Source organism: Heteronotia binoei, chromosome 21 (genome assembly GCF_032191835.1).
Source record: "Heteronotia binoei isolate CCM8104 ecotype False Entrance Well chromosome 21, APGP_CSIRO_Hbin_v1, whole genome shotgun sequence".
In the NCBI taxonomy this organism is placed as follows: domain Eukaryota; kingdom Metazoa; phylum Chordata; class Lepidosauria; order Squamata; family Gekkonidae; genus Heteronotia; species Heteronotia binoei.
In genome coordinates this window covers 102074704-102091924 of record NC_083243.1, presented here as the reverse complement: position 1 = coordinate 102091924, position 17221 = coordinate 102074704, and the positions used below count along the sequence as shown (strand labels likewise).

Here is a 17221-nt window from a genome sequence, read left to right as displayed (position 1 = left end):
ATAAGCATTCCCTCTATTCCTTCATCCAAATCATTTATAAAGATGTTGAACAAAACAGGTTCCAGGACAGATCCTTGAGGCACTCCACTTGTCTCCAAAAGGATGAGGAGCGATTCACAAGCACTCTTTGGGTGTGATCTTCCAACCAGTTACAGCTGCACCTAACAGTAACAGGATCCAAACCATATTCTACCAACTTGACAACAAGAATAATATGTGGAACCTTATCAAAAGCCTTACAGAAATCAAGATAAGTGATGTCTACAGCATTCCCCTGGTCCAGAAAGGTAGTAAGTTCTTTAAAAATATATATATGTTCTTCTCCTATGTTGATCTTAGGCTGCAGCTCCCTTCCCTCATCATATGTTTTGTTTTTGCTATGTTGAGCACCGTTTCCATCTCAAGAGAAGACTGAGGAAAAATAGGTAGCAGCTGAGCAGTTCTGCCCTTGTTCATCATCTGTTACAATTTCATATTCCTGTCCTTGCAGTAGGTCTACCATGTCCTTGCTCTTTTTCTTACTTTGTAGTTTGTGTGTCATTGTAGTTCTAAATACCTGGACAATTCTCCAAGTATGGAACAAACTCTACTGTGAATAACCTAGTTTTGCAGCTTTCACCATCCACACAGGGACTGTTTTACTATAAGATAAAGTGATGCTATCAGAACTGTCTTTTTAGTATAGCAAGAAATGCCAAAATGACAGAATTATAGGATCTCTAAAGCATCAAAATCCATTTCCCTGAAGATTAAAAGATATTCTGTCTCTAAACAGTTTAAAAACATAAGAGATCCAGTGGTCTATCTAGTCTAGCATCCTATCTTACACAGTAGCCAACTAATTACTACAGAGGATCAACAGCAGTTCATAGAGGACGAGGTCCTTCCTTGATATTGCCTCTTGGCATTAGGATTCAGAGGCTGACTGCACTTTAGTTCCTTTTAGTCCCTAGCTAGTAGCCACTGATAGGCCTGTCCTCCATGATATTCTCCCATTTATGTAGCCATCTGCTTACTTGAAGCTTTTGATGAGGGTTATCTCTATCACTTCATTAGCCTCTTTAGGCTGTTCAGCTGTGTGGTCCATGAATTTGTTCTGAATAGTTCTGCTAAGTCCTGTTGTTTCTTCTGCCTTATCCTTTCACAATGCTACCTATTTAGCCAGTGTGGATAGTTTGTGGTTTTGTGCTTTACTTTTAAGAGTGACACTAACAAGCAGAGATGTTTGAAATAGTTGTGCACTGGGAGTCTTATTTGTGTGCTGTTCAGTGAATGCCAAATAATTGATCTATAGTATTGCAAATAAACAATCCCAGCCTTTAAAAGCACCTATAGTAGTCCTAACTGACCTCTGTCTGTAGAAGGTACATGTGGTATCTTTGGGCAAAAAGATCATATATTCCGCAAAACAGTTTGATTAACTTTGAATGAAAACCATGCATCACAAAAGGTGGAAGTGTGTTTGCCTGAAACAGAAATCCAATTGTGCATGACTATACAGATATAGCACATGCTGTCTTGAAAATGCCTCCATGTAATCTGTCTCTTCCTGTGCTAGGCTTCATTTGATCCCTGGCTTCATTGATTCAAAAGAAGCTGACTGGATGTTTGAACAGCTCCTCCAGGAGGTCCCTTGGAGGCAGAGAACACACATCAGACAAGGTCATTGTATAATTCTTTCATTTAATTGCATGCACTGCTTTTACCATTGCAAACCCATTCTGATTTGGTCGCTCTGCCAATGCATTTATGGGATAAGAAAAAGAGTTAGTAGGATGGAGTCCCTAACAATTGTCTGCAGTGCACTGACTTTGCCTAAGCAGTATCACAGTGCATATGATTTAGGGAGGGAGCATCAGGTTTCAGTTTAGACATCCCTTCTCAGCACTGCCACAGGGATTGCAAAACATGACAAAACAAAGTGTTGCATTAGAGTGGGAAAATGCGTTTGGTAGTTCAGTTTCATAGAACCAGAACAAAAAGCAAACACATGTGATAGGCTTGGCCTAAAGCAGGGTTCCTCAGTGTGGTCCCTGTGAGTGCTATGCTGCCCACCAATACTTCTCTTGGCATCCACCAAGCCTTTGAAAAAGTGAATGGGGCAACTTTAGTTGGTTGTCCTCTTTCAAATGAAAGGGTTTTTCACTGGAAGAGGAGGAGGATTGACAAGTATCTGTGCTTTCCTTAAAGTGTGATTCCATTTCTCCTTCAAGACTTCCTTCTTCCCAGGAGGTATGAGGAAGGAAATACCTCATTTGGCTCCACCTCCTGAGGCAGCCATTTTAGAGTGGTGCTCACCAATCCTTCTCAAAATCCCAGAGCTGCCAACAGGCTGAATTTTTTTTTTGGGGGGGGGGGGGGGGAGATAATCCTGTTAGAGGAAGTGCTTTGGGTTTCCTTTTAAGTGGGGAAATTATATTAGCTGGAATGCCCAAGCCTGAGCTTTTAATGAGCTGGGATCTTTAACGAATGATATGAAGGTCAGGTGAACAGGAAGACAAAACTCCAGTCAAAAGTTCAATTAAAATGTTTTACTTGAAATAAATATAGGTGTTTGCAATACAATCACTCATTAAAACACAAATTATATAATCATACACACAAGGCCTAAGAAATAAAAGGATGAGGAACAGCAGGGGCCAAGGGGAAGGGCAAGACTGGGACCATAGTACCTCTCTTGAAGCTAAAGTATGTCCATGTAGCAAAGGAGAAATAAGAGGAGAGCATGCATGACCAGCATGACACTCTCAATAGATCCCATTACAAAGGGTGATGGAGGGCACAAACTGTATGAAGGCGCCTTACAGAATGCACACCATAGTGAGGTTTAGACCTAGTTTATATAGGGTTTTGGAAGGGTGGAGGCCCTCCTGTCAATATGGTGACCAGGATGGTTATTGATGAGATTAATTAACATATCTCCAGGTGGGTACAATGACAGGGCTGACTCAGTAATGTTTACCAGGCTGGGTGAAAATGATGCAGGATGTAATTTTGAGAGGTAAATTAATTTAGGGTGATACCCTGAAAAGAGGTAAACATAGCAGATAGCAGCAGAAATCCAGGTGTCAGACATTGCCAAAGTAGTAGATGAGACAAGGGTTGAGTTACAGCATGAGTCAGGAAGGTGTCAACCTAATCAGATGGCCAAAGACAGAGACAGGATGCTACTTACCAGTGGAACTCATAATCTAGTCACACAGCTGAAAAGGGAGGAGAGTAAATAGACCAGGAAGAACCCCGTGGTAAAGCTGCAGAGTGGTAAAGCTGCAGTAGGAGCCCTCTGCTCACGACCTGAGTTTGATCCCAGCGGAAGCTGGTTCAGGTAGCTGGCTCCAGGTTGACTCAGCATTCCATTCTTCTGAGGTCAGTAAATTGAGTACCCAGCTTCCTGGGGGGAAAGTGTAGATGACTGGGGAAGGCAATGGCAAACCACCCCATAAAAAGTCTGCCATGAAAACATTGTGAAAGCAACATCACCCCAGAATTGAAAATGACTGGTGCTTGCACAGGGGACTACCTTTACCTTTTAAAATAGACCAGGAAACTGCCTCTGTTGCAATCAGAACCAGGCTGCAGCGTGTTTCTGGGAGAGAAAGAAGTGTTTTCTCTTGGCCTGTATTCTGACAAGCATCCATTTTGGTATACTGAGTTTGAGGTCCCCTTGGCTCTGGTGGGGTACCCCTAAGAGACAGGCAGCGCCCCATGGTCACACTGTCTTAAAGTAAAACTTTAGATATGTATCCTGGACATTAATGGCTGTGAGCATGCTGTTCTGGTTTTGTCCACATGAGGGCAGTTCTGCTATTTCTCACTTTATGCAGTTCTGCATTGCACACAGGATTGTGGATCTGGTATGTGAACTACTAGAAATCTTCTTGGCTTTATCGTATGACTTCTGGGTCCCACATAACAAATTGAAAATGGGATTGATTAAGCTTTGATATTGAGAAGGCAGGAAAATCAAATACAGAAGGAACCCTGAAGTGGTTCAGTTTTAAAGATGTGCACCAGCAATCTTTATTAGGATATACTTACCTAGACCCATTATGGAACTATTGAATGTTTTATATAGAAATTATACAGATTGTACTCTTTGTTTAGATCTAACTTATGAGGAACCCAGACTCACAGCATGGTATGGTGAACTTCCATATACCTACTCTCGGTTGACATTGCAACCAAATCCTAATGTAAGTATGTACCTAAAAGTACCTGCTGTTACAGGTTACAGTTACAGGTGGGGGGAACCCTTGTAGTTTAACAGTGGTCTGTGTGATTGCTGAAAGTGATCAGAGAGCCATGTGTTGGTTTATTCCTTAGCCCTTTTTAGGAGATGTCACAAGCACTGAAAGTAGTACTGACATTTGCATGAAATCAGAATTCTTTCCCAGAGTGACTGCATTTTTCAACAGCAGTGGTGGGCCATTGAACTCAGGTTTTTGTCTCATATACATTTGACTGCAAGGGTTCACCTAGTCCATGTTTTAAACCTGCACTGTTCGTCATTCATCTTCATTGCCAAGTTCTGTCCCTCAATATTAGAATTGTAAGTATAGTTTAATTGTTTCTTGTAAAAATTACTATGGCCGGTAGCAATTTGTATCTATTTTGAGAATAATTTCTGTGGTGGTAACATAGTGAATTTTCCATAACGTGATGCATCCTCAGTTATTGAATAATGCTTGCGGTCTGAACAGGATTCTTTGTATGCTGAGCTCACCAAGAAGGTGGCTGCAGTAAAGGGGAGAACCAAAGGAAATCTTGCAGCAATCAAACAATGAGTAGTACTGGGTGGGAGTAAAGGAAGAGTGACTCTTGGTCAATTCTGTATTTCCAGCAGTCAAATGATTTCCCTCTTGTGTGTTCCCATATATTGTGGCGGCGCATCTGTTGACTGTGATTTCTGTGCAGACATGCATTCAGCTGGTGTTAAGTCAATTGCACTGGCTGCTAATTTGAGTACTAGTTCCAGTTCTAGGTTATGGTAGTAACTTTTAAAGCCCTATGTGGCCAGGGACTAACATCCCTACAGGACTGACTCTCCCCATATGTGCCTCATAGAGCTCTATGCTCAGCTGACCAACACCTTCTGGCAGTCCCTGGCCTGAAAGATGTCCATTTAGCCTTTTCTTCCCTGGCCTAGTGGAACATGCTCCTACTGGAGATCAGGGCCCTACGGGATCTATTATAGTTCCACAGGGCCTGTAAAATAGAGCTTTTCATCCAGGCCTTTGGCTGAGGTGGCAGGTGTCTAATTTATCTTGACCTCCCCTGCTCTACTGCTCGCTTCAATCATATTGCTGCAGTGTTATAGTGCTCATTCTATTCTACCCACCAAAAGGACCGACAAGCATTGTTAGGTTGCTACGTATCACCTCCTTTACTAGCTTCCTTCAAGAGGTACCTGAACTCCTAGAATTAGGCTGCCATCTTTAGGTTTTATTAGAGTTTTATTGTAATGTATTAACTATTGTGTTCTAATGTTTAATTTGTATTCTTATTGTACGTGACTGTTGTGACTCACCCTGGGCCTGCTTGCGTGGAAGGGTAGGACAGAAATCAAATAAATAATAAGGTTTTATTATGTTGAATAGAAAATATAAGATCACCTGACATCCCATTTCCTAACAGGAACATCTGTAAGCTATGCATTTAAATGAGTTCAAAACCAGTTGAACTATGAAGACTGTACCTAACATGACCCTGGGAATTGTAGTTTTGAGGTAACTCAGGCAGTTATTTGCTAGAGACCTGTAATTTCTACTCAGAGCTACGATTTGTAGAGATTACTGTTGGGCGCTTAAATTTGTCTATGCTTTGAAATGAAGGCACAATTATGCAATTCAGTTTCTTGTTTAAAAAAATTAGACCTCCAGCTTACGCTGATGCACTGGCTGTAGTTGATGAGACCCAGTGTGGCATGGTGATAAGAGTGTGGGACTGGGACTTTGTCTTCAAAGCACTCTGAGGGACCTTGCTGTCTCTTCTTCTCTCTGACTCTCAGCATTGTTGAAAAGAAAAAAAGTGCTGGAGGGGAAAACCACGTGCACACCCCTTCCCTCAAAGTTCCTTGGAAGAAAGGTTGAATAAAAATGTGGTTGACAGATGGTAAACATAATGACATTTGCTAGCCTTTACGTAGTATCAGTAGAATGTCATGTATTAAAATGTCCAATACTAAGCATCATGCTTAGTCTTTTAGTGATGCCTCCTACTATGCTTGTCTTGTATGGACTGTTCAGAGGTCATAGCCTTAAATTCCATGTTCAACATTGAACTGACTATATGACACAGTTTGGATGTCATATAGCCTTGACATGATGGCTGAACATGGGGCTTCTGCACAGTTCCCACGTGAGAATATGTTTGTGTGCACATTTGTGATAGAAAGATTTAGTATCAAACCAGTGAGAAACACAACTGGTGAAATGTCCAGGAGTGCCAAGCAAGCTTGTCTATGAAGAATGCCCTTAAGCCTTTCCATGGCTTGGACTTCTGCTATGCAGCTGTGTTATTGTTTAGTTTCTAGCTGCCAGTTTGGACCACATTTCCAAAGGAGTAGCAATTACAAAGAAGGGACATAATTGCATAGCCTTGAGATGAAATATGTAGGCATGCTTTCATCAGCATGAAGAACTCTGCTTGAAATTTGGCATAAGCTAGTGGACTTGGGTGGGTGCCCTACAAGTAGGTTATACACCAAGAGGTCATGCTGGTGGCACTTCCATTGTTTGTCAGATGCAAGTGTTTTCAGGGATAGTTTTTTTAAGATACAGGAAAAGAGAGGAGGAAAGCTAAGCATACATAGTATGAAAATTTACAGTGGATCCCATGTTGTGGATAGGGGCTGAAGGTGTGTGTGTGTCCCCCCCCCCCCAGGTCTGACTAATAGCAAAAGTGAATATGGAAAGTACTGAAGCAGTTTCTGGACAATTCTTTTAATATTCATTGTTGATGACTGAAACCTTCAGGGGTCAGTTGGAGCTTTGGGCTGCTGTTTCAGTTTCAGCTTCCTGAAACTGTCTCTCCCTTTTGTTGTGTTAAGGTTTTGCTGTCATGCTCGTGTCCTATCCTGTGTATGCTGATTTAGAGTCCCTTCTGCTGACACTGAATAGTGTTAGAAGGCACATGATCCAGAGCCTTGTTGAAGCTGAGCGAATCTGATCAGTACATTTGGGAGCTCTGTGTACACTGCACTGATGGAAGACAAGCAGGATGTAGATGTAAATAATAATAATAATGTTGACTTGATTCTAGTGGCACCCCCTGTTGACCATGCTGAAAGATCGCACTGAGGAGATAACTAAGCACACTTTCAACTCTCTGCTCTGCAATCTGTATCGAAATGAGAAGGACAGTGTTGACTGGCACAGTGATGATGAGCCTGCACTGGGAAGGAGCCCTGTCATTGCCTCCCTCAGCTTTGGTGCTACCCGGCTGTTCGAGATGAGGAAGAAACTCTCACCTGTGAGTATCTGCCTTTTTTGCAATAGAAAAAGGATTGTATTTCAACTAGAACTTCCATTTGGTGATCTGGATTTGTCAGTCTGGTATTATGGCCCATTCTGCTCAGATACCTACAACTGTATGAATGCACAATATGTTTTTACTACAGTATTCTGTTGTCTTTTTTGGGTAAATTAGGTAAAACCTTGGAAAAATTTCATCAGCTCTCATCTCAGTTTTGGAGACAGGGGAAGGGAAGTACAACATATGCAAAGATTTGGCCTTTCTGTACATGCAAGGCAACTTCAAATGAGCTCTCCTTTAAAATCCTGAACAGATGCATTGGTGTATTACATGTGTCGCACCATACATGTTTTCAGCAAAAATCTGAGAATTCCAATAGTTTGACTACCCTGTAATTTCCCAAGAACCACCTCCTGATGCCAGAGGTTTTTGCTAAGTGGGATTTTCAAGAGCTTCTGATAGAAATTATACCCTTGCAAAATGAACCATCAAAGATGTTATTTTCATGTTTTAATGCAGTGTTCATTTTGCTTTTCTTTAAGAGAAGCTAAAGGTTGGGAGCCAATTTCTTTTTCTTTTGTGCTAGAGCTGGAAGCAGATGTGAGGGGAGGGGGTACCCAGAAGTCTGAAATGTTGTCTGGAGACAGGACGGAGAATTCCAATTGCTACTGTGACCAATTTGCTAAGTACTTTCAAACATGGCTGATTTTATCGTCAGGTTGACAGACTCCACCTTAATTACAGAGATTTTGAATAAGGCTCTGCTTGTTGTATCCGTATGGATATTTTCAATTAGTGTGGCCTGTGCATGTGAACAGAATATTTAGAAATGTGATACCTATTACTTGTGTTGCTGGGTCCATTTCCATCCCAGCTAGTAAAATCTGCCAGAGAAAGTGGCTCATTGGTACAACTATTAGCACCTCACTGACTGAAGGTTCAGGCTAATTATCTCTGGTTTAGGAGTGGCAGTGGTGAAAGTACTTTCTGAAACAAATTCATATTGATGTCTAAATATTTGTTGGCCAGTGTCTTATCCATCTATATTAGACAAACTTCATTAATGGTATGGCTTCGCAACCCCCAAGTATTTGTGGGTGAGAGATTGTATCCTATTCAGTGTGGGCTTTGCCTGTGGTGTGGTACAGAATTGTTATATGATCTATACTGGTAAAGCCTTGGGACAAATGCATCCCTGTTAGTTCTCGTGGACCTCTTGGCAGCACTGCAGTCAACCATGATATCCCTCTTTTCCACTGGGATGGGCCATGGAAGCACTGGTTTAGGTTCATTCTGGTACTTCTTTGAGATTAAGTGCTGTCAAGAAAATGTCTCTTGGCCTCAGATTTTCTTGATCCCTAAAGCCCCAAATCAGGCTTTGTGACCTATCTCTATGGGCAAAGTTACTAACTAAGAATGTGGCTGGAAAGTATACTGGCCTGGCTCTCCTACCTGCACGATAAGCCCAATTGCTGCTTAGGTCAATGTGGACTTAGGCCATTGGCTGTAGCTTTGACAGCTGTCATAGTGTAATTGCTGTCAAAGGCAATTACTACTGTCAGACCACTTATGCTGAGTCACCCCCTAACAAGGCAATAGGACAGTAACTCCTAATGGGCAGTTTGGAATGTCCATGAGGGTTGGGATCCTTTAATTACCCACCATATGATGCACTAGGAGGGGGATGGGGGGTGTGACGGAGGGTATGCTGCCCTTCTTGCCAGAACAAGTCTGGAACATCGTTATGCTACTGATGCCAGCATCCACATGGTAAAACTAGCCTGTCCAATGTTATGTGTTTAGTTAGTCTTTTTATGTTTAGCATTTTTTATTTTCCTGCACTGCTTTCATTGTGTACTTTTGACTTGCTTTTTCTAACTAAAAAGCTTTCTTGTTTTTAGCGCTGGTCTGTGTGTTTGCCCACTAGAGCTATCCAGGGGATTCAGTGCTTTAGGCTCTTGGTCACAACACTGCCCGTGTACCTTTGGGGGTGGCTGCAGGTGGCAGGTGGTCTACCCTGCAGGGCTGCAAGCTATTATAGTAATCCTGGTAAGGGTGGGGTTTCTCCTTTTTCTCTCCTAAGGTCCCAGACCTGTGAAAGGAGTGGTGGGTCTACCGGGAAGGCTGTGTTGCTTTACAACCTGAGGTTTGTTTTCCAAAGAAGACAGCTCTGGCCGCCCCTGGTAGGGTGGCAGTGGGCCTGATTCCTTGATAAGTGCAGAAGGTGCTGTGCCTGTTTGCAGAACCCAACAGTTCCATCATGTTCCCAATGCTGATAGGAAACCACTGGAAGAAACCATCAGGAAATTAGTAGTGAAGTGTCATTAGCATGCTGATGATATCCAGCTCTCTTTTTTTGCTTATATCTGGGGAAGTGATACAAGTTCTGAACCGCTGTTAGGAAGTAGAAGACTGCATGAAGGTGAACAGACCTAATCTTGACAAGATAGAAGTGCTATGGATCAGTAGTAAAACCAGTACAGGAATAAATATACGTATATTGGCTGGGACTGTACTCCTCCTGAGAAATTAGTATACAGTCTGAAAGTACTCCTAGACAGCTTTCTGTCCTACAGACAGATAAATAGTAGAGGTGGTGAAGACTGCTTTTTATCAGTTGGTTCATCAGTAGCAATCATTCCAGGAGAAAACGGGCATAGATACTTTACATATGTCTGGGTAGTATCCAGATTAGTCTACTGTATTGTGCCCTACAATGGTCTTTATTTAAAGACTGATCACGAACTTCAATTAGTATAAACTGTGGTTGCCCCAATGCTACCAAAGGTCCACCCAGTGACCAGAGCTATACCAACTGCACTAGCTCCAGTCTGTTCCCAGGCATAATGCAGACTTTTGATTTTGACCTTTGCACAACTAAACAACTTGAGTCAAAGGTATATGGAGAATGAATTCTGCCTATAGGAACCTGCCCAGATTCTGAAATCATCTTCTAAGGAAGTGGAACTTGCTGTGGAAATTCATATTTCCAGCAGTTGTACTTGGAAAAAAATATAAAGACCAACAATAAAAATTTCTTCAAATATATAAGAGGCAGGAAACCAGCCAGGGAGGCAGTGGGGCCCTTGGAAGACCAAGGGGTAAAAGGAATATGAAGGAGGATAGGGAAATGGCTGAGAAGCTGAATGCATTTTTTGCCTCTGTCTTCACTGTGGAAGACCAGAAGTGTTTGCCCGCTCCAGAGCCACTAATTTTGGAAGGGGTGTTGAAAGACCTGAGTCAGATTGAGGTGACAAGAGAGGAGGCCCTACAACTGATAGACGAATTAAAAACTAATAAGTCACCAGGTCCGGATGGAATACATCCAAGAGTTCTGAACTTGAGGATCTTCTGACAAAAATATGTAATCTTTCATTGAAATCTGCTTCCATTCCTGAGGACTGGAAGGTAGCAAATGTCACCCCCATCTTTAAAAATGTTTGCCTGCTCCAGAACCACTAATTTCGGAAGGGGTGTTGAAAGACCTGAGTCAGATTGAGGTGACAAGAGAGGAGGTCCTACAACTGATAGACGAATTAAAAACTAATAAGTCACCAGGTCCGGATGGAATACATCCAAGAGTTCTGAACTTGAGGATCTTCTGACAAAAATATGCAATCTTTCATTGAAATCTTTCTCCGTTCCTGAGGACTGGAAGGTAGCAAATGTCACCCCCATCTTTAAAAAGGGTTCCAGTGGAGGGTGGGATATAAATCCAATATCTTCTTCTTCTTCTCCTGAGACCTGCTTTTCATTGCAGAAGTTGCATCAGAACATCCTAGAATGCCCCATACTTCATAGAAATGCCTGCCATGTTCTTGAAACTAGTAGAAGTTTTGAACTGATGCCTTACTGAGTTTATGCCCATGCAAAGTTATCCATCATTGATTTAATTGTGCTGTCTTTTAACCAACAGGCCATATTAGTGTTTCTTAGCTGCTCTTTTTTTAAAATGGAATGCTAGGCTGAAAGTATGAACATGTGGCTGAGTTTGGCTGGATGTGATGGTGTCCTCTAGAAGGCTATGCAAAGACAAGCTGCTGCGATTAGATGAATCTATTTCCATTCTCTGCAGTGAACACAAGCTATAAAAGCAAGATAATTTTCCAGTTTGCAGGGAACTTGAAGGGACATTGTGTGTGTAATTGCCTCCTCCTTCTCAACCTTTTTTCTATAGTGGATATCTTGGCTATTGTGGTAGGCAACCAATGACCAAGATACCGAAGATGCCCTGGGTCAGTTCCCACCAAGTCTCCTGGATCAGCCAACTTCATCCTTTTGATAACGGGAGAAGAAGTTTTCACCAGGCTGTCCCAAACAGAAAACCCTTTTCTTAAGAAAGCTGTGGCACCACCCACCTGTATCCTGCTTCCTAAAACAGAATAGAGCAGGGGTGGCCAACGGTAGCTCTTCAGATGTTTTTGCCTATAACTCCCATCAGCCCCAGCCATTGGGAGTTGTAGGCAAAAACATCTGGAGAGCTACTGTTGGTCACCCCTGGAATAGAGCAAAAATCACATGGAGCCTGAGACACAAAGGGAACCTGGAGGGTGAGAGGACAGAATTGCCTTTACTACCTGTCAGGATTTTCCAGTTCAAATTGTGTCAGCTGCATCTAAAGCCAGCCTTGGTATGTATGGGGATAAGCCTGTGTATGAGTGGAATAAAATGAAGTGTTTTTGAATTTCCTTGGTGTGAGTTTAACAAATGTTAGTTTTATATTCAAGAATTTACTGTCTGGATTTCTCTCTGACTCCCTTCCTCATCTTTGGGGGAAAGTCCTGCTAGGTCAGAGTGGATTTGGCTGGAGATCTAATCCCCCTTTTGAGCTCATTTGTATTAGGTTTGGGGTCATTTCTTTGCCTTGATTGAAAGATTATTTTATTTCATTTGATTTTTATCCCACCCTCTCCTTTCCTCTTTTCATCTCTCCCTGCCTCCTCCTTATCCAGTTCACAAGGCAATAGCACAATCTGGAACTGGTTTTAGATAGTTTCATTAATGCCATTTGGGATTTGTTTTTAAGAATGTAATAATGTATTTATAATTTTAGTGTCTATGATGTATTCCATTTTATTGTTGTTCATGGCGCAGAGCCCTATGCACTCAGGGATTGGGCAGTCTGTAAATCCAAATTATAAATGAATAGCAAGGCTCAGGGTAGGTAACAACAATTAGATTTAATGCATCTTATACATATGGCAGTTAAAACATATCATATACATATAATGTATAAACATGTTTAGTAGTTGGTCTGCCAATCACAAAAGGGATTGGATCTGTCTTGTCGAACAGTAGTGCCAGTTTGGGGAATATTGATGGAAGTATAAGATAGCTTGTTATTATTTTGCTGGTTAACATCTATTGGTAGAAGGAAGGGATGCTGTTAGCATTATTTGGCTCAAAATAAGCCCCCACAAGCAAATGTGCCCTTAATTTATACACCCAAGCAGTGAAGCTTGGTTCTTACCAATTATTCAACTGAAGCCTTTCAGGTAGTCTCACGTACCACAGTTCTAAGATGTGGGAAAATTTCCTGGCTCTGTTGAAGATAACTTGCTGCAGATGCCCTGCATCTTTCTGAGGAATTAGTTCAATGCAGTTAACCTGCCAGCTTTAAAGTCTGCTTTGCAGTGTAAGCTATGAAGCTGAACTGTAATAGTTGGTTGGCAGGTGGTTACTTTGCTTGTAACCAAGGACACGGATAGCTTAGGAAGTGGGGAGTATGGATAAATGTATTAGATAATAAGTGGATGTCTGTGATGCTCTGAATATGCTGATGACAAACATTTTGAAGACTCTCAACCTCTGGGTAAATTTGTCCTTCAAATGAGAGTGAGAAAAGTACTGCTCCTGGTTGTAGAGAATATTGAGAATTCCCCAGTTTTTCACAAACCCATGTCTGTGCTTTACTGTAGACTCTTTACTACTTAAATAAGGCCAGCGCTTACTACTAAGATCTGAAAAGAAAGTACAGAGAAAGCAACAACTGCAAGGAAGGCATCATGCTTCACTTAATAGTGAGGGGTTTTTTTAAGGGTGAGGGAGATCCCTTCAGCCTATTCTGTTTCTTCATTTCAGGATAAGAGAGTCATCCAAGCTTCTAGAATTAAATAATGACCAGAGATTTCTTTCCAGATTTCATCAGTGTCTATTCGGCAGAATTCAAAATTGGAGATTAAATTTAATCTATTTTAAAAGTATAGTGTTGAAAGGAAATAGGGGCCCAGTGAGGTGTTTGAAAGACAACAGTATTCCTGAGTCAGAAGATTGTACCCTTCCCCCACCCCCCAAAAAAGTAGTAATTGTGGTAATTTCAGCAAAGAGCTTTAGTTAGCAGTACTGCAGAAATAATAGTTCATACAGCTTGAGAAGATTTTAAAATTCATTAGCTCAAAAATAAACAGCAAATTTGGTTTTAGGCACAGGGTATTTTTTTGCAAACTGCAAATTTTATATGTTGTCAAAACAGTGTAATCCTAGACAGCCATGAAACTCTGTGAACATGTTTAATAGTGTCAGGTGTTCTGACAAGTTTTGGAACAAAAACACTTCAGTTCGATATTGTTGCCAAGATTTGAGCAAGAGGAAAACTAAAACGTAGTCTGTAGGCATGCAGTATAGTTTTCCTACAGAAACAAAGCATGCTTGGCCTTGTAAGCTGCTTTAGAAGCATATGTAAGGTACTCTGTGCTCTTTGGGGAAAGAATAGTGTACAAATGGGGAACTGCAAGAAACTTGCAAGAGCAGATATCCCATTCCCCCCCACCTTTGCTTCCTCCCCTTTCCCCTACTTCTGTCTCACACTCTATCTCCCACCACCTGTTCTCTTTCCTTCTCTCCTCCTTGCCTATCACTTCCTCTGTCTTTCTGCCCCAATCACTCTGACAGCTGCCCACCTACTTTCTCCCCCCACCAGCAGCAGTAGCAGCAAAGACTCACCAAGAATAACAATGGATCTTCCAGCTACAGAGATCAGTTCCCCTTAGGGTTGCTAGCTCCAGGCTGGGAAATTCCTTGAGATTGGGAGGAGGGGATTGAGGTTTGGGGAGGGAAGTGACTTCAAGAGAGTATAATGCCATAGCCTCCACCCTCCAAAGGCCTTAACCAGTGCTGGGGTAGCGTGGGCATCACCCCCTATTGATTTGGGGCCACCCATGGAGGCTGCTCGATGCCTGGCACTTGCACCCTTCTGCTTTTGGCTGTGGAGGAGGACAGACACAGGAGCAGCAGCAGCCACCTGGGGCCATCAGAGTGCAGACAGCCCATTCTCTGGGAAGCAAGAGGAGGAGAGGAGGAGCAGGTCAGAGCCAGGGAGGGAGGGTTCACCAGACTGAAGGCAAGAGACTGCCTTCACAGCTGCCCCCGTTAGCCCCTTCCTCTCTGGAGCCACCTCTGGTCTGATGATTTCTCCCTCCCAGCAGACTAGTGGCACTGCTTTCTGCCCTTGCTGTGGTTCACGTGGCCCTGGATGGTGGCAGGGTGGAGCAGCACCCACATGAGTCAAACCTCCATGACCAGCAGGGCACTGGGAGTATTTCCTGCCTTGTGCTGGGAAAGGAGCCTCGCTGCAGAACTCCTCTGCTGTGGGAGGCCTGGCGTCCCATTAGAGTTGATGAGATCTGGCTGCCCAAGTGGGGGCCTGCTGCTAAGTGCCTGGCATGTCCTAAGGGAGCTACAGTGCCAAACCAACTGATGGAACAACACCAGACGACTCTCAGACAGGCAGGGGGCATCCAGGAAGTGGGTGGCTGCTAGAGAAAGTCATGCCATGAAGGAAGGTACCCCAGAAATGTAGTGATCGACAGCCAACCTCTCCCTGATGCAGAACTGTCAGTGGACAGTAGCCCTGCTGGTCTATAAGAGCAGGACAGTTGTGTTCTTATAAAAGATGACATTCCCAGGAGCCACTCCATTGTACTCCAGGGCTAAGCCCCTTATAAAAATGCTCTGGCTGATGGGTAGGCCCAGGTGCCCCTGCAACTTCTAGGTGTCTCCTTTTGGAGCACTTGGTGCTGGGACTCACAGAGATGCATTCTGGGGAGTGCCAGCCTGGCCTGTAATTGGTGGGGGGACCTTAAAAGCCTAGCTCTCAGTTTAAAGTACTTTAGTTTAAATTAATCAAATTAAATCTAATTTAGTGCCCCCCCCTTGGGGCCCCGGTGCTCCCTCCTGAGAAAAAAACCTGACTATGGCCCTATCTCCAGGGGAACTGATCTCCATCATCTGGAGAGCAGTTCCAGCCCTTGCCTGGAAGTTGACAGTGCTAGTTCCCCTGGAGGAAATGCTGCTTTGGAGGGTGGAGTCTATTCAGTTACATCTTTCTGAGGTCCCTTGGCAGACTCTAATATGGAGAATTGGGTTCAATTCCCCACTTCTCCACATAAAGCCAGGTGGGTGACTTTGGGTCATTCAAAGTTCTCTCAGAACTCTCTCAGCCCCACCTACCTTACAGTGTCTGTTGTGAGGAGAGGAAGAAAGGTGATTATAAGGCACTCCGAGATTCCTTCAGGTAGTGAAGGGTGCAGAATAAAACCAACTTTTCTTCTTCAAACCCCATCCTCCCCAGGCTTCACTCCTCACATCTCCAGGAACGTCTCAACCGGAGGTGGCAACCCTATCTCTTTCCCAGCCAACCTAAATTGGTCTGTCCCTCTGTCTTCAGCTTTCTGTCTTCTCCTTACCTGCAGCCTCTGTCTAGGAAAACTATAGTCGTTCTCCACAGTGGGGACCAAAGCAACCAATATTATTTTCCTCTCATCATTTTTTAACCACTCAACAACCCTGTGAGGTAGGTTCAGATGAAGGTATGTGACTGATAACAAAATCAAGCTCTCAGGTTCCACAGCAAGATGGGGATCTGAGCCTGAATCTCACAGACCCTATTCTGAAGCTCTAATTGCTACACCACACTGACTTTTATAGGATGGCTGCAGTTGAACAGTATCAACCAGCCAGGTCTACTAAGTCAGGCAAGTCACCCAAACCTAGGATTATTGCCAGCCTCCAGGTGGGACCTGGAATCCCCAAGAATTACAACTAAACTCCAAGCATTTCTCCCTCCCAGCAGACTGGTGGCACTGCTTTCTGCCCTTGCTGTGGTTCATGTGTCCCTAGATGGCAGCAGAGAAAGGTGGGTGGAGCAGCACCCATATGAGCCAAATCTCCATGACCAGCAGGGCACTGGGAATAAATGGTTTCTTTGAAGAGTAGAGTTAGTGGCATTATACCATGGTAAGGCCTCTGCCCTGCCCAGACCCTGCCCTCCTCAGACCTCATCACAATATCTCCAGGAACTTCCCAGTGTGCAGCTAGCAACCCTAGCCAAGCCTGGCACCTCAAAGGCCTAAATTGACATGGAAAGGGCCCCGCCCTCTCCCTCCTGCCTTTTTACTCACATAAACTGAAGCTTGCAACACTGCGGTTGCCTTACCAAGGGAACTGTTTTTCAAAGCTACAGGTGCTCCTTTTATAAATTTTTGGATATTTTCAACCACCCGATTTTAAAGGGTTTTTTTTTTTTAAGATTTCAGGTTTTTTTCCTGCAAACCTGGTGCCTTATTCAGGTTTGTAGAAAGATCTGTCTTGCCTCTTCACAGCTTCAGTCACCATATTTAAGTATCCAAAGATGTGAGTGACTTCAGTATTAGAATATAAAATGGAGGATGGTTGTTTTTAAAGAGAGCAACAGGAGGGACGGTGGCTCAGTGGTAGAGCATCTGCTTGGGAAGCAGAAGGTCTCAGGTTC

The 17221-nt window shown here is 43.2% G+C and overlaps 1 protein-coding gene across 1 annotated transcript in view; it reads left to right on the top strand.

Moving 5' to 3' along the window:
• The window catches only part of ALKBH3 (alkB homolog 3, alpha-ketoglutarate dependent dioxygenase), a 42629-nt gene that overhangs the window by 9272 nt on the left and 16136 nt on the right, over positions 1–17221 (top strand). Inside the window, exons 6-8 of the mRNA XM_060261266.1 lie at positions 1559–1662; positions 4105–4193; positions 7261–7470. Of these exons, the coding sequence (XP_060117249.1) occupies positions 1559–1662; positions 4105–4193; positions 7261–7470 (403 nt within the window). The remainder of the gene's footprint in view (positions 1–1558; positions 1663–4104; positions 4194–7260; positions 7471–17221) is intronic.